The sequence below is a fragment of the Astyanax mexicanus genome, chromosome 3 (assembly GCF_023375975.1).
Source record: "Astyanax mexicanus isolate ESR-SI-001 chromosome 3, AstMex3_surface, whole genome shotgun sequence".
NCBI classification, from domain to species: Eukaryota; Metazoa; Chordata; class Actinopteri; order Characiformes; family Acestrorhamphidae; genus Astyanax; species Astyanax mexicanus.
Genome location: NC_064410.1, coordinates 18,471,645 through 18,490,286, shown reverse-complemented (window position 1 = coordinate 18,490,286; position 18,642 = coordinate 18,471,645). Strand labels below are relative to the sequence as shown.

Here is an 18,642-nt window from a genome sequence, read left to right as displayed (position 1 = left end):
AAAAGATACTTTATGCTGTTACCCCACTAAGCTGTGTCACATTCTATACTGTTACACCACTGACATATAGCACACTCCATACTGTTACACCACTGACATATAGCACACTCCATACTGTTACAAGAATGACCAGTAACACAATCCATATGTTACAATGCTGATCTGTAAAACATTCCATACTGTTACACCACAGATATGTAACACATTTTAAATGGACACACCACTGATCCATAAAAGATACTTCGTACTAGGGGTGGGCGATATGGCCCTAAAATAATACCACGATATTTCATGGTATTATCACAATAACGATACTCTTGGTGATATGACAAAAAAATAAAAGTAAACTACTGCAGCAAAACAAAACTTACATTTTATTATTGTATACGATATGATATTGCACACTTCTAACTAAGACATTAAAAAAAAACAAGAATTATAGCAGATATGTAACAGAAGTCAATGATTCAGAATATCATAATGCTACTAATAATAATGCACCCCAAATATCTCCATATATCCAGGATTAAAGTAAAATAAATGATACTAAACAGATACAATTTGTCTGTAGTAGATGTATAATGGTAAATTAGAACAGTGTGAATTTTTCTTTCGCCAAAAAAGTAGTACCCTGATGTGATAATTAGGGGTGAGTGATATGGCACAATATTTCAGGGTATAATATCGTTCATGATATTCAAAAATGTTGGCGATATTATCACGTACGATACGATATGGCACACCACTTCTTCATACTGATACACCAATGTCCTACAACACACTCCATACAGAAACACCACTGACCAATAAACGATACTTTATGCTCTTACACCACTGACACAACATACTCCATACAGAAACACTACTGACCCATAAATGATACTTTATGCTGATACACCACAGACCTGTAACATATTTCATATTATTACAATACTGATCTGCAACACATTCTATACTATTACAATACTGACCTATAATACACTCCATACTGTTACACCACTGACCCATAACACACCACACATTATTACATTACTGACCCATAACATACACCAAACGTTTATATCCCTGACCTATAACACATGTCATACTTTCATACCACTGACCTATAACACACTTCATACTGTTATACCACTGACCTATAACACACACCACTGACCTTTACAGCGGCTCAGAACGCAAGATGACTCGCTGTAGTGTATAACCAGCAAAGTCACCTGATACAACTAATGAACTAACTGCCCTCACTGAGTTGAGCTGGGTGTGATACATAAGAAAAACAAACAGGTCGTTGTTACGCCAGAACCAAGCCTTAAACACTGTATCACGCTTTACCAGTGTAGTTGAGACAATGAGGGAGAGGAATAGTTGTGTCAGGATAAGGGAGAGGAATAGCTGAGTCAGGATATGGGAGAGGAATATTTGGGTCAGGGTTTGGGAGAGCAATAGTTGGGTAAAGATAAGGGAGAGGAATAGTTGGGTAAGGATAATGGAGAGGAATAGTTGAGTCAGGATAAGGGAGAGGAAAAGTTGAGTCAGGATAAGGGAGATGAATAGTTGGGTAAGGATAATGGAGAGGAATAGTTGAGTCAGGATAAGGGAGAGGAATAGTCGGGTAAGGATAAGGGAGAGGTATAGTCGGGTCAGGGTAAGGGAGAGCTATAGTTGGGTCAGGATAAGGGAGAGGAATAGTTGAGTCAGGATAAGGGAGAGGAATAGTCGGGTAAGGATAAGGGAGAGGTATAGTCGGGTCAGGGTAAGGGAGAGCTATAGTTGGGTCAGGATAAGGGAGAGGAATAGTTGAGTCAGGATAAGGGAGAGGAATAGTCGGGTAAGGATAAGGGAGAGGTATAGTCGGGTCAGGGTAAGGGAGAGCTATAGTTGGGTCAGGATAAGGGAGAAGAATAGTCGGGTCAGGATAAGGGAGAAGAATAGTTGGGTCAGGACAAAGGACAATTTCATCACTTCATACTGGCCACTGATGCTGCATTAGTGGCAGGTGAAAACGAGACAGAGTCTGACTTCACATAATGTATTAAAGGAGAAATTACTAGCCTGTAGTCATTAAGTGTTGATAGTCTTAATGTGGGTGGAATATAATCAAGAGGAAGATGGATGATCACAAGCCATCAAATTAAGACTTTTTGCACCAGGAGTGGCATAAAGTTATCCAAAAGCAGTGTGTAAGACTGGTGGAGGTGAACATGTCAAGATTTATGAAAACTGTGATTAAAAACCAGGGTTATTCCACGAAATATTGATTTCTCAACTCTTTGAGAGAAATGTTGTCCGTAGATCAATGTTAATTTTACTCAAACATACCTATAAATAGCAAAATCAGAGAAACTGATTCGGAAACTGAAGTGGTCTTTTGATTCTTTTCCAGAGCTGTATATACATTGTTAGTTTCACTGAATGGATTTTGTGGAGCAGGTGAGTATTGATGAACTAAGAGGGACAGTGTTACATTTAGTTATAGTTACCCTGGCTATCGTCCGTGTGCTCTGTGGCCTGCATGGCTTTGCGGATCTGCATGCGGATAATGTCGATCTTGGTTTTGCTGTCCTGAAGCATCTGCTGAGCCGTCTGCAGCATCTTCTTATCCTGAGAAACACAAACACCACATACATCACTCTACAGTACTGTGTGGAGTCACTGCAGGACAATGGGGCTTTTATAAGTGGAATGTGGGTTTGAACATTTTAATGTTTTAAGAGGCTTCCCAATTGAGACCCCACACTATGGATGTCAGACTAAAACAAAAGTATAACATTTAGACAGACTGCACTCCACATCACTCTAAATCACCCTCCCAAAAATAGATTCTACAGAAAACAGGACATTTCATGCTGGAGGAAAACCAGCAACCAGTAACTCTAACTCCGCAGGTAAACCTAATCCACCTTTTACAGACCATAATACTTTATAACAGACATGTTCCAGAACATAGGCTTGTTTGGATATGTATGTTTAACTATACACAATCAGTTATAGAGTAATAGTAAAAGAATGAGGTATTATAGGACAACATACAGTACCTTCAAAGAGCTAAAGTAGAACACATGGCATAAAGCAACTTTCACACCACAGACACACACACACACACACACACACATCAGAAAGGCAGAAAGTGACATGTGATAGGAAGGAAGTGAGTGAGAGAGATGCAGAAACAGCTTCTAAAACTAAATTAACACACTGAGTCAGCGATTTCCCAACCAGCCTGACTAACAAACAGTTCAGAAAATCACATATAGATCACAGACACTCTCAGCTCAACTTCAGGACAGAAGCATGTGTGTGTGTGTGTGTGTATCTGTGTGTGTGTGTGTTTGTGGTCTGTGTGTGTGATGGGATTTTTTTTGGGATCTGCTCCAACAGACCACAAACCAGACCACCTCAATTCTATTAGGACAATTACATTTACCTTCATTACTGATGTACAGCAGGGTGCGGTTCATTAGTGTGTGTGTTTGGTTTTGTTTTAATGTGGAATAACATGACTATGTTGTAAAACAAACTACAAACCTGAACTATATACTGTATATATACTGTACATAGAGTGAGGCTGAACACTGGTCAGTGTGCTCATGGTAATCCAGGTGAATTATGGGAGTTGGAGTGAGGGCTGATAGTGGGTGCAGGTGAATTATGGGAGTTGTAGTGAGGGCTGATAGTGGGTGCAGGTGAATTATGTGAGTTGTAGTGAGGTCTGACAGTGGGTGCAGGTGAATTATGGGAGTTGGAGTGAGGGCTGATAGTGGGTGCAGGGGAATTATGGAAGTTGGAGTGAGGTCTGACAGTGGGTGCAGTTGAATTATGGGAGATGGAGTGAGGGCTGATAGTGGGTGCAGGTGAATTATGGGAGTTGGAGTGAGGGCTGATAGTGGGTGCAGGTGAATTATGGGAGTTGGAGTGAGGGCTGATAGTGGGTGTAGGTGAATAATGGGAGTTGTAGTGAGGTCTGATAGTGGGTGAAGATGAATTATGAGAATTGGAATGTGGTGTGATAGATGGTGCAGGTGAATTATGGGAGTTAGAGTGGGGTCACAATCACAATTGCTTCTGTCTGCACCGCACGTGTAGTTACATTTCTGAGGAGATACGCATTGGGCTATAGTGTAGGTTTGACACAGGCCTATAAATGGTCGGACTGGAAATTTAGCATTTATATTAGTGTGCCTTTTTTGTGTTTTGTTGTTGTTTAATTTAGTTCACGCTTAATTTAGGGGGACTGTAGGGAGGCCCAAGCGTGTTGTGGGAGGGGCACTGGTCCCCATTGACCACTCCTAGAACCACCACTGCTTCCAGATCTAATCATGACCTCCACAATTCCCCTGAACTGAAATTTCTCAAAAGTACAAACCACAAGCTAAAAAGGCTTGGTTATCTTTTTATAGCCTTCCTCTGCTTTGTGGGCATTGGAAAATAAAAAAGGATGAAAAAGATCTTTAGTCATCTGTTAATAAATGTGTCAGCACAAGTGAATGAGCAGTCAGTTCAATTTACTAGCCCGATTTATCTGATGTCTGATACATTGTCATGAAAATCAGTCTTTTTAAAGGTTCACAGACTTTTGCATACAATTGTAGATTGCGTGTGTGTATAGAAGTGTGTGTTACCTTAGTAGCTCCATTAGCATAGATGGGGATCATGTTCTCTGCTCCTTGTTTGACCTTCAACTCGATGTTGAGCTGTCTCTGCAGCGCTGTGATCCGGTCCTGATTGGCTGAAGAACGGCCAGGTGTTCCCACAGGCTGAGGGTCATCTGGGGATCACAGACAGCACAACTGAGCTACAGGTACCATTGGTTTAAAATGACACTGAGATTTTTTAATCAAGTCATGTCACAGTCATGTGAACAGCCCATAAAAACATTTAGTCTTTTTACCATACACTGACTGACCAGGGAAGCTAAAGAACACTGCACTGACCTGAGGGATATGTGGGTGGGGTCTCATGGGGTCCCTTTTCTAGACAGATGCTGCGGGTCACCACCATTACTATCATCCACTGTCAGGCCATGCACAAGCACGATGGCCACAGTTACACCTCACTCACAAGATAACACCTTACAGCTTAAACTTGCATGGTCCAAAGCCATCTACTGAAGTAACGCTTCATGATCAATTTACATATTGCTATTCAATGGCTTTCGGCATGTCAGTGTATAAATAAACACATGTTAAACAAAACGCTACCATTTTAAACATCATAACATAATATGTAAAATGTAAAATATAACAATGCAATTTTTTGTGAGGAAAATGTGCTTGAAATTGTCTGAGAGAAAGTTTGTTCCACTCCTCTATGCAGAATTATTTCAGCTGTGTGATGCTTAATTTTGAGTGTCCACATGGAAGGTCTCATGTTTTCCTCAAGCCCCCTCTGATAGAGTGAAGAATTCTTTCTGGATCTATGGTAGAGATCTTGACAGGCCCTGCTGCAGCAAAGCAGCTCCAAACAATGACATTTAGAACTCCATGCTTCGTAGTAGGCATGTGGGTTTTGTGCTTACATGATGTAGAATTTACTTGTATGTACATTTTCTAGGGGTGAGCTATATAGCCCTTGAATAATATCATGATATTTCATGGTATTTTCACATAACGCTACTCTTGGCGATATAATAAAACACCGAATAAAAAAATAATATTGAGATACTGACATGTTAAAAAAAACAAGAATTTTATCAGATTTGTAAAAATCAATGAATTCAATAATGCAGAATGTCATGATACTAATAATGCATTCCAAATATCTCCATATTTTCAGGATTGAAGTTAAATGAATGATACTGGGCAGATATAAACAGCAAAAAAAGTAGTACACTGATGTGATAATTAGGGGTGGGTGATATGGAACAATATTTCAGGGTATAATATCGTTCACAATATTAAAAAATGTATGATACAATATGGCACACCCTTAACAGTGTCAATAATTTATAGTATATAAGAGGTTAAACAGTTCAGTCAGGCTCCTGAGTGTCTCAACTGCATAAGCCAGGGGGAGTGTTTTTTTTTTTACTATGGGCAAATTGGACCACATCAGAATACCTAAGGTAATGCTGGGCGATTATGGCCTAAAAAATAATCTTCCATTTTTTCCCAAAAAATCAGATTTTCAATTATAATTGAATATATATATATATATATATATATATATATATATACATATATATATATGTATATATATATATATATATATATGTATATATATACATATATATATATATATATATATATATATATATATATATATATATATATATATATATATATATATATATATATATATATATGAGGACTGAGCTCGTAATATATATATATATATATATATATATATATATAAATATTAGTCCTTGGAGCGGAATGTTTAAAAAAATGCCTGCATTAAGTCTGTGGGTGGCCCTAGATGGATAACCACTTCAGAAATGAGTAGCGTTTTTGGATATTTTCGATGAAAAGATATTGGATGGGGGGTGGCCACCGTGACCCTGCAGTCAGGAAGCACCCGGCAGTCACAGACACAGAGATTGCGTGAACTCAAAACTTGTATTTACGTAGGTTCAAATGCCCTCCACCAACACCCACAACAACTCGAAACATAACTACGCTGCCCAGTGGGGCTCTAGTCGCTTAACTTGTAACTTTTAGTTTTTTAAAGGTCTATTCTGCCTCAGTCTTCCTCTGTAGCATATCTCTCTAAATAAATCCTGATGCAGACCAGCTGGGCCCGTCAGGAGCTGCGTGTCACTGCGTGGGGCGGAACCCATGACTCCCCGCGTCGTCACAGTAGGTAAAGTCGCAATTACTACATTTGAAAATCGCATTAAAACTGTAATCCGAATTAATAGAATTAATCGTGAAAAGGGTTGGTTTTCTTTTCTAAAAAAAATTTTAACAATTAATATTTATTGACAAACATCTGAGGAGATCTTTCCTTAACCAGGTGCAGGTTATTGAGAGATCAAAGACAGAAAACAATAAGTGAGTTACACAGTGAGTTTGCAAGAAGCACAGACGTTTTCCTATTGAACATCAAGTTCACTATTTGATTGTAAACAAAACTACTTTAATATTCTGTTAAGTGCACTTTATAAAGAGGATGGAGCCATTTGGGACATGATCTAATCAAACACAGCCCCATATTAGATAAAGTATAAAGTTCTCTATCCTGGTTCTGGTGCCCATCTGTCCCACACATTTTAGTGGACTGCCTGCTTTAACGCATCCACTGCTCTCTGAAGGCGCTTGTTATTGAGATGATTATTTGAAAACAGGCGTATTTGGAAAGAGAAAGCTCTAAAATATGAAGAGCCGGGCTTTTTCCAGGACAAGGAATGAGAATAAAAGCTTATGAATGATAAAGTGCTCACCTGCTTCAAAACTAATCAAGGCCCAATTTCACAAAAGCAACTTAGCATTAAGAACATCTAAATAAAGAAAGAGTGCTTAGTATGATGTTCGTTCGACCTTCTAAGAATCATCATGTACTAAGAAGATTTTAAGAAAACAACCTATGGTCAATAACCACTATTTGAGTTATAAAATACAGAGCTAAATGTAGCCATGCCTAACCACAGTCCAGGAGGTCCAGTATCCAACACAGACTGATGAATTTCTCTAAACACATATGCTAAATTTGAAAACCACTAGGTAATGTGAATAAAAACCTCATATCTCTGAGTGCTTGAGAGCAGTGTTGGGAGTAACGGCGTTAAAACTAACGGCTTTACTAACGCCGTTACTTTTTTTCAGTAACGAGTAATCTAACTAATTACTCTGACTGTAACTATAACGCCGTTACCATTTCCGACACCCCGTTACTGCACGTTACTTTAGCCGCTCTATGAACTTTTTTTTTTTACTTCGCTTTGCCCTGGTTAACCCCTCCTCTTTCCTGTGAACTTGAGCTTCTGGCCGCTGTGCCTGTGTGTTGGCGTGGTGAAGTAAGACACAATTGTGACGATTTGCTGCTCTAATCAATTCAGTGATCGCCGTGGACAGCCCAAGTTTCGAATTAAGGACGTTAAGCTCTTTTTAGCTGCTCCGGTTTTTGTGGTGCTGCTGCTTTCTCTTTTAGAGCTCAGATTCTCTGCCCGAACCCGACCTGACCCAAAGACCGTCCCAAAAAATCTGGCTCCTATTTTTATTTTATATAAAGCTCTGGTGTGATAATCACAATGTTGCTAAGTAACCAATTATTATTGTTCACTAAAGCGAACGAAATAGCGAAAATTGAAAGTGAAAAAACATTTGTGTTAACTGAATCTAATAAAAACGGTAATTAAAAGGAAAAAACATAACAAACTGTAGTTTATTAAACTAACTAAAACGAACTAAAATTACTGAATTTTCGTGTTTAATTTATTTATAAGCGCTGTTGTACAGCGGGCAGTGTTGCCGAGCGCGTATCACTTCGTGTGGCGTTAGTTCTTGTGTAAAGCGCTCACGCTAGCCGCAAAATACGACAGAAAACACTGAAAAACTGCAGAACTATGTATGGGATTACAATATGAGCGCGAGGAGATAAAAGAGAAACAGGAGATTCAGTGTGTGAGAACATTTACCTGTGAGTAGCTCATTCCAGAACAAGCAAATCTCTCTCTCTCTCTCTCTCTCTCTCATGTTGATTAGATTGATCTCTCTGATGAGATGTGTGAAAACTAATAAAAACTAGCAAGCCCACCCTAAAAACAAATTAAAACTTACTGAATTAAACTATAATAAAATGAAAAATGTAATCACGTAGCTCTGGGGGCACGTGAACGCCTCCGCGTTTGACTTGCAGCACTGTGTGTAACGTTAGCTGTTCTTAAAAATCATTTTAATTAAATAATAGTTTTATGCTATGTTACAGTGTTAATTAACATGATTCTGATTATATTTCGCTCATTCAATCAGCCCGAAAACAGACAGTTTATGGGGCGGATCGGGTCAGGCTCATAATGACAGTTCATGGTTCGGGCTTGGGCAGAACGTGCACGGGCCCGGGCTGGGTCGGGTCGGATTTTTTGGGCCCGATCTAAGCTCTATTCTCTTTTGGTGAAACTGTTATATTAATACTATTTTAACGGTCATTAGATTGTTGTTTTTGTCCATTATTTTGTTTTGTTTATATATACATATTTCCTTTGAGTGTGGCTTGGTTTGTTTAATTTCATCCCCAGACGCGTTTTTCCGTTTTTTCTGTTTTTTTTCAGTATTATATGTTTTAGTAATTTTCTTTGGTTGTGTGGAGAATTTCGTTTTTATTTTTTGTAATTCGTTAGATTATATTTTTGTCAACATTTTGGGTTTATTTTCGTTTGTTATTTTTCTAATAATAATAGTAAATACATAATTCATTTCCTTTTTTTTTGACGGGCGAATAATAAAAGTAACGCAATAGTTACTTTTACTGGTAACTAATTACTTTTATAGTGGAGTAACTCCGTTAGTAACTCAGTTACTTTTTTGGAGAAGTAACAAGTAATTATAACTAATTACTTTTTCAAAGTAACGTGCCCAACACTGCTTGAGAGTAATGGCCACTTTATAATGGTACACTTGACAAAAGTATTTACTCATCAATGAACTTGAGTAACATACAATTTCTAATCCATAGTGTTTAATATAATGTGCACACTCGCTCAATGTTGAAATACAATTTTGCATTTATAACTCTCTACTCTCTGTCCTAAGATATTAGAATAATGTAAAAATAGCTCTAGTCTGTTTGCGAGGCTTTATAACACTTCACAGTTATGTTTTGTTTCACTCCCAAAATACAGGGAAATACCAGCATTTAATTTGGAATAACAGATAATAACAATATTAATAACAATATTCTAAAAACAGCATGTGTCTCAATCAAATTGAGAGTCAGAAATGTGCAGAGCTTCAAAGTAGGACATATCAATTTGTAGAACAAGCGGAAGAACAGTTGGTTGCACATTAAAATATCTGCTAAAACCCAGCCTGAAATATCAGGTACCAATATACTGTAACCTAAAGTGGAAAATGTATGGCTTCTCATGCACAGAGTGAATGAACCGTTATCATTCTCCTTCAAGTGTGTTGAGCTGTGCAGTGACCTCACCTCTGCTGTCGTCAGGCCCCTTCACCATGATGTGAGCGTCGAGCTCCTGCAGCTGTGTGTGCAGGGCATCCAGCTTGCGGTTGGAGGAGCGCAGTTGGCTGTCCACCTGGTGAGCATTGCGTTTGTCGGTGGTGGCACGGCGCAGGTTCTCCGCCCCTTCCTTTATCTTCAGCTCTTTACGGATCTCTCTGCGGATCCTCTCGCGCTGCTCCTCCAGACGCTGCTGCACGCTGCTGTCCGAGAAATCCGAGCTGGGGTCCAGACCCAGCTGCTCTAGCACCGAACCACCAGGGTCTGTCTGAACAACACACACACACAGACTGACACAGTTAATTCACCTACGAACTCAGATACTTCACTAAAACAGCCACATTTAGCTACGAATTATACGAGCTAACTGGACACAAACCGACACAGTAGGTATTCATTCAACACTGTAGAGCAGGGCTTCTCAAATATGTAGCCCAAAGGTCAAATTATAACATTTCTACTCTACTATTGCAAAACAAAAGTAAGAGTAATCTATTATAAGTGTTTATTTTTTTGTATTATTAATGATTATGGCTTACATCCAATGAAAACCCAAAACACCAACATATCGTCCTCAAAAAATCAAGGACATTAAAAAATAGTTTATCCAGTTTTTGTTTGAGCAATTTTGGAGCATTGCTGTAAGATTTAACTAAGAACTAAATGAGGTCAGGATGTTGTGTTTAGGATGTCCCCCACCTCATTCCCCTTTAGCCCACACCTAGCATTAGGCATGGTGCCAATATGTTCATGTATATCTAATGCAAAGGGTCTTAATTTCTTGACATTACTTCCCTACAGGGACAAGACAAGCTGTGTGAGGTCATCCGCACATCCGTGTCAGCAATGCGTGTAGCTTAAAGTTGCTCAATGTATTTATTGTTAGAGGTTTCCAAGAACATTTGGACATATATTGCATAACATTAGCTGACTGTTGTAGATGTCTACACGGAAAAGCGAGGTAGATTCTAAAACATGTAGAAGTACTATGATGAGATTTTAGGCTCAGTCCACAACACAACCGATTCGGGTTTAAATCGGGACCCCTGCTCTATACGTTGCTGTTTGCCAAGCAATATAGGCTTATACTAGTATAGGCTAATAAGGATGTTACTAAGGATACTGCCTAAGGATCTGTTAAACATGGTGGTGTGGGCGTCCTGAAATCTTCACGGACAATTTTCCTCTGCTTCAAAGCTCAGTCCTACAACTTATGTAACACATCCCAAACACGTTAAATTATCTTTTAGAAGATCAGTAGAAATTTAAAGAGGGCTATATGATATAATAACACTGTTGGATATCATGATATTGATGTAAAACACTGATGTTTTTTAATATTCTTGGTTTTTCATCACTCACCTAAAAGGCACTATTTATTTTCCAGTCTAAGAAGTAATATGCATAAGTGTGTGTTCACTGTGGACCTCTACTTTCCTCTACCTCACTCAAAATTACTCTACTTTCCTCTACCTCACTCAAAATTACTCTACTTTCCTCTACCTCCCTCTGCCTCATTCTACTAGGGCATCGAAAAAAAAAATTATATAATTGAAAAGTTACTTTATTTTAGTGATTCAGTTCAAAATGTGAAGCTCATGTATTTTTTAGATTTGTTATATTATTTAAGTGTTTATTTCTTTCATTGTTGATGATTATGGCTCATAGCCAATGAAAACCCAAAAATCAGTGTCTCAGAAAATGTGCGTATTATATAAGACAAATGGGTACTTTTACCAGTCCTGCTGGAAAATGAAGTATAAACAAAATTATTAAATATAATTATAAATAAAAGTTGTCAGCAGAGGGAAGCATGAAATGCTGTAAGATTTTGTGGGAAAACAAAACTGCACTGACTTTAGACTTGATAATAAAACACAGTGGATCAACAGCAGCAGATAACATGACTCTCCAAACCATCACTGACTGTGGAAATTTCACTCTAGACCTCAAGCGGTGTGGACTGTGTGTCTCTCCACTCTTCCTCCAGACTCCCTTGATTTTTTTTTAAATTAGTGCATTTGATTGATTTTCAAGTCAGTGCAGTGTTTTTTTTCCCGGAAAATCTTACAGCACATCATGCTTCCCTCTGCTGACAACTTTTATGCAGATGCGGATTTCATTTTTCAGCAGGACTTGGCACACTGTCTACACTGCCAAAACTATCAGTTGGTCATATATTATATTCTAATTGTCTGAAACACTGATTTTTGGGTTTTCATTGGCTGTAAGCCATAATCATCAACACTAAAAATAGATCACTCTGTGTGTAATACATCTATATAATATGAGTTTCATATTTTGAAATGAATTACTGAAATGAAGTAACTTTTCAATATTATTCAGATTTTTTTAGATGCACTAGTACTTCTCTACCTTCAACCTTACAGTCATGAGAAAAGGTATTTAAGGTGGCCAATTGCAAGTTGTTCTCCTATTTGAATCTCCTCTGAAGAGTGGCATCATGGGCTCATCAAAACAACTCTCAAATGATCTAAAAACAAAGATTGTTCAACATAGTTGTTCAGGGGAAGGATACAAAAAGTTGTCTCAGAGATTTAACCTGTCAGTTTCCACTGTGAGGAACATAGTAAGGAAATGGAAGACCACAGGGACAGTTCTTGTTAAGCCCAGAAGTGGCAGGCCAAAAAAAATATCAGAAAGGCAGAGAAGAAGAATGGTGAGAACAGTCAAGGACAATCCACAGACCACCTCCAAAGAGCTGCAGCATCATCTTGCTGCAGATGGTGTCACTGTGCATCGGTCAACAATACAGCGCACTTTGGTTTAATGCATATTGCACATTTTCTGTTAGTACAATAAACCTCATTTCAATCCTGAAATATTACTGTGTCCATCAGTTATTAGATATATCAAACTGAAATGGCTGTTGCAAACACCCAAATATTTAGAACTAAAAATGATTAAGATTAATAGGGGTGCCCAAACTTTTTCATGTGACTGTAGTACATACTCGCTCTACCTTGCTCTGCCTCCCTCTACCTCACTCTACTTTGTTCAGTCCCTATCAGAACTATTTTTACAGAGCAGGTGAGGCATGTATGTGCTGAGTAAGCAGACAGGACAGTTTCTGTGCTTATATCCTTTGCCCAAATTAAATTGGTTTATTCAGAAACGGACGTCTGACTGCCAGTACTGGCTGAGCAGATCAAAAAGCTGTCTGAAGACATTTTTGTCCTGCTGATCATTAGAATGCCTGTTCACAGAGACTTAGTAGGAGTTTAAATTCACTATATTTGTCTGAGGAAAAAAATATTACTTGAAGTTGACTTGAAATCCACTGCTATCATGCAGAAAACCAATAAGGGCATATTCCAGACTTTATTCCAAAGTCCAAGTCCTGCTTTAACAACTTCAACAGTTCTGCCCCCCCCCGGCTAGTGGCCTTCAGGTCAATTGATGTTGAGACCCCTGGCCAAAATACAGGCCCAGATACGCAAGGCATTATACCCCAAAACCAATCAATGAGTATTCTTGCTGTAGTGGCCTTAACTCAATTTCATTTAGTTTATTTTTAATAAACTGTCCCTCTGAGAGCAGGTAAACCTGATGTAGTTACTTAAAACTACAGTAAACGTAATCAGTTATCTGTCTTATTCAGCTCTCTGCAGTGAGATTGTAACATTCCTCTGCAGAGTGAAGAAGAGTGTATCTACAGTCTAATGATCCATGCTAACATGATTACAGCAGCATTAACTGAGATCAGGATAAGTACTGCTACTGATACAGCTACTGCTAACAGGATCTGATAGAAACAGGTTCACACACACACACACACACAATAACATGTTCTGTAGCGGGGCAGAGAGATTGAAACCAGTAAGCTTCTGATCTTGCATTAGAGCTGCAACTTGTATTGGATGCATTGCACTGCATTGCTCCTAGCTTTAACATGTAGTGATATTAGTATTACAACTCTGTATTCTCAATTTTATTATTAAGATAATCCAGTTATGTTCAGCATAACAGTGTACATTGAACAGAACATATGTCCTACTAAATGTCACGTCTGCTACGCACTCGTTCAAAACTAGTTTAAAACTCGAACTCCTCTGTTCCCGTCTATGGACAAACCTCGGTCCAGAACTACAATCTCCAGCATGCATCCGCCAGTGTCACATGTCCAGAACGAAAGTCGAAATTGTGTTCAGGTGTTAGTAATCTCATGTATCTCATGTCAGTTTCGCACGTATGCAAACCAGTCTATTTATCTTGTATTTTGCAAAGTATTTTCCCTATTTTCCAGTGACATACTGAGCGTTTACTTTCAGTTTGTATTTTCCATGTATTGTATTTCCGTGTTTTGATCAGAGGTGGAAAAAGTACAGAAGAATTGTAATTAAGTAAAAAGTACCTTTATTTTGCTAAAATTCTACTCAAGTAAAAGTAAAAGTACCCATCTAAAAATCTACTCGAGTAAAAGTATTGCCAGGCGGAAAAGCGTGATTTGTCACGCTAGAATTCACATCATTCAATGCTTTGCATTGTGTTTGGAGATGTAGCAGCTGCTCTGGGCTGGAAACATATTCCATGAAGATCTCTACGCTCTACAGTTCTTGACCTAAACTGAAGCTACATGAAGTTTGGAGGTCTGTAGTGATTGACTCTGCAATTATTTAATAATGACAGAGCAAGTTGCTCTGGTTCCCAGTCACTTGCACCTTTTTACAATCACTGACAGTTGGCTGTGGTATAAAAATTAGTAGCAAAGAAAATTTCACGACTGGACTTTCATGGCACCACGCTGGAATTCAGTGTTTCTTACTCCTCACGTAATTTATACTATATAATCAGTATAATGCTCTAAAAGAAGACATAGGGATTAAGTGTAGTCCTTGACAACACTGAAAACATAGAGATTTTCCATTAAAAGAAAAATGTAGTACAGAACTAGACTTAATCCCTGTCTGCAAAATCAGCTCTTAATGTTTTACTAAACTCAAATGCACTGTTCTGAAAAGCTGTGTATGCTGCTGATTCAGCACAGTGTTAGAGGAAGTGAGGTAGAAAATGTCCGTCGCCTCTAAAAGAAGCTTTGGTAATCGCTGTGTGGCACCAGCACAGGTTCTCAGTACAGGTTGGCGGAGGTGAAGTGTAGCTGAACTGGAGCTGAAGGGGTTAAAGAGCGGCGTGTATCAATACGGAGCTCAAACAACAGAACCGTTCCGCTCAAGCTGTACTTCCCCTTAACCCAGCACAGCTCTGAGCACAGGGGAAGAAAAGCAGCTCTATACTTAGAACATAACTGCCTATACACACACACAAACACAATCATACAGACACACAGGCACACACACACACAGCAATGACCAGTTTAGTTCCTGAATTTATAAGAATCAGCTAAAAGTTATTGTATAACAGTTGGAAATACAAGTGTATGTATGAAACAGCATGTGCAACTATTTTAAAATACTTATTTAAACCAAAGACATGTATTTCTCCATCATGGAGTTTGTCTTTAGTAAAAAAAACTTCAGATCAACCACTTGCTAGTGAGTAGTAACAAATGTAGGTTATTTGATAATTTTTTAAATCATTTTCAGCTGTTTAAACTTGTTTAAACTGTTTCAACTGTTCAAACTTGCTTAAAGGTCTGATCATTTTTTCATTCATTTCTAGTTACACTTGCAAACATTTCGCTTTTGATTGACTAACAGTACTGCGATGAGGCAAGAAAAACAACAGTTTTTACATGAATACCAGTCTTTGAATGTCATATGTTACTTTACAACATGTGTAAGGCCCTGCTAAGTGCAGTTCAGCCACTGACCTAGTCTTAAAGTCTTTGTGAAACGCGAAATCCACCGGAGATCCCATGTAATCCTATAGTTACTTACACACAGAGGTGTGTAGTCCAGGTCCAGAAAATAAAAATCCACCCTGGGGTTTTGTTGTACTTCACTGGTGGTGTTCCATACACAAATTCTAACCATTTGAACCTTAGCTCTAAATTACTGGGCAAAGCATATTACACTGATGTGTTATTTGCACAAATAATACAGGAACAAACTGCCATGCTGTTCCTAGCACTGTTAGCTCCTGTCTGATGAGACTGTGTCGCTGTGTGGCTTCAGCTCCCCTGCCATGAATACTAATTCACGAGTTAACGTAGACACGGTGCTTTTCCTGATCGACTCTTTTTTCTAAATATTTCTATTACTAATTACTGCAGACAATAGAGGTTGAAGAACAGTTTTATGTACAGCATGCATATACAACTCAAAGAGACTCAAAGAAAAAGTAGGCTTAGTAGAAACTCAAAGAAAAAGTGGATTCTATCAGAAGGACACCTTTAAACAGTCTTCCACAGACTTAACCTTGATTTCACTCCAAAGCAAATGATTGATTTCTTTTAGTAAAATGCTGTTCGGCAGCGTCGTTGGGTGTGCAAAATATTTTGAATCCTAAAAACGAGTCACACTGTAACAATTTTATGAACCCCTATATATAGAACCCCTATATATTTTGTATATACAAAACAATTACACATTTTTCCAATAGATAACCCTCTAAAATTACATGTATAGCACAATAATTACTGACACACAGAGAATATAACGTCTTCTTAAGTCTCCAAAACTCAAAACACATTTTTAAATACACAAAACAGCACTTTTTGAATACACAGAACTCGATTCTCTGCATAAGACAAACAACCTGATACTGTATAAAGTCCCATGTTTCCATCTTAAAACACTGCCATCCAAAACTAATCAGCCAATATATGAGTTACCTGACCAAACACCTCAATGGCTTTTTAGTACCGCTTCAATCAAAAACTAAGCACTATAAAAATACCACAGGTGAGAACCTTTTTTACTGTAACAGTGAAAGACGATACAAAGAGCATAAGAAGGAGGGTAAGAATGAGAGGGAGAGGAAGAGTGAGAGGAAAGGCAGAGCTGCTATAGGTGTTCGTGACCAACAAAGACCAATTTTAAATTAAATCAGAGCCACCCTGTGAGTGGCTAAACAGAGGGTTCAGCCCAACTTCAGCCATTTTACTGTTGTCTCTGTCATTCAGACATGTAGACTTATAACTGTAAATATGTTGCATTGACTTATTTGGTGAAAAACAAAATGTGTATCTGCAAATAGCTCTGTGCATTTGAACAAAACAATTTGAACTGTGTTATTATTATGGCTAAGCTTACTGAAGACGAGAGTACTTTTTATTTTGCCCAACACTGTGTGTAATTAGACAAAAATCTGGTTATATAAAAGAAGTGTTTAAAGCTGTTTGGTGCAAAAGTTTGAATTTGATAATGCTATATGTAGTTTTGGTTACAGTGTATTAATTTTGCAGAATATAAAAGGTATTTTGTAATTTGTTTGTGTGGTTTCGTGAATCATCTTACAGACATCCCAAGTTGCAAAAGTTCAGGGAGGTTATCCCCCCGCTCCCCTCCCTCCAAAAAAAACAAAACAAAAAAAAACTTGCACACACACTAAAGGATAATGAAACTTTACTTTTATATTCATTCATTTTACTTTTTCTTAAATTAAATTTAGAGTAGTCAGAGGTGAAATTAGTTTTATCTTTTTTCTTTTTGGAAGGCCCTGCCTCTGCTTTCCTTTTTTCTTTTTTTTTGGACAAAAAGCCTTTATTTGACAAAAATTGACAGTTACAATATCACAAAAAATTGCACAACATCAAAAACATTTCGTATCATATTACAATAATTATTAATATTGCCTCCGGCATGATCTGCTTTCTCTCACTCACTAAACAAATCCCGTCCGGGAGGGGGGAAAAAACACTGCCCGCCCACACTAAAAACTGATTGGCTGTCTCACAGACTCTTTGCAGAGAACAGGCCAATCAGAACCCTCTCTGTTTTCACTCTCTCCTTCCCACACGCGATTAGAGAAAAAAGTCTGTCGCCTGTGTGCGCGTTTGGGGCGCTCGTTCTGAATTCCGGGAGATTATATGTGACTCGCGGGCATCAGGGAGCCGCTACCGAAATGCGGGAGACTCCCGCAGCTTCAGGGAGACTTGGTTTGTCTGATCTTAAGTATTTTGTAGGGCTGCAATGATTAGTCGGTGTAATCAACAACATTGACTAAAAAAATGTTGATGCGGAAAAATTTCACAGTTGACATGTCGTTAATGTGTGATAGAGAGAGAGAGAGCGCATGCGAGAGAAAAAAGGGTGAGAGAGAAAGATACAAACACATAGTGAGAGAGTTAGGTTGAGCTGAGAGGAGTTTAAACAGGCTTCACTTCTTTATTACCTAAACTAATGTTAGCTGGCTACTCTGTCCACTCCATGATTATTTTTTTCCAGACAGAAAGAAAGCACGAGGAGAAGTAAGTGCAGATAGCGAGATAATTATCTTTAGCAACGCGCTAGCTAGCCTTAGCGATGAGCTAGCTAAAATACTAATATACCCAGAGAGAGAACTACCGTTAGTGACGTGCTAGCTACAATACTAATGTTTCCAGGGAGACTACTAACGTTAGTGATGAGCTAGCTAACCGACGAGCTAAATTACTAATGTTACCGG

The 18,642-nt window shown here is 38.4% G+C and overlaps 1 protein-coding gene across 2 annotated transcripts in view; it reads right to left on the bottom strand.

Moving 5' to 3' along the window:
- The window catches only part of pkn1b (protein kinase N1b), a 92,352-nt gene that overhangs the window by 32,699 nt on the left and 41,011 nt on the right, over positions 1–18,642 (bottom strand). For both annotated transcript variants that reach the window (XM_049476147.1, XM_049476146.1), the window contains exons 2-4: positions 10,084–10,381; positions 4,620–4,765; positions 2,481–2,601 (exon numbers count right to left, since the gene is read on the bottom strand). In XM_049476147.1, coding sequence (XP_049332104.1) covers positions 2,481–2,601; positions 4,620–4,765; positions 10,084–10,381 — 565 coding nt within the window. The remainder of the gene's footprint in view (positions 1–2,480; positions 2,602–4,619; positions 4,766–10,083; positions 10,382–18,642) is intronic.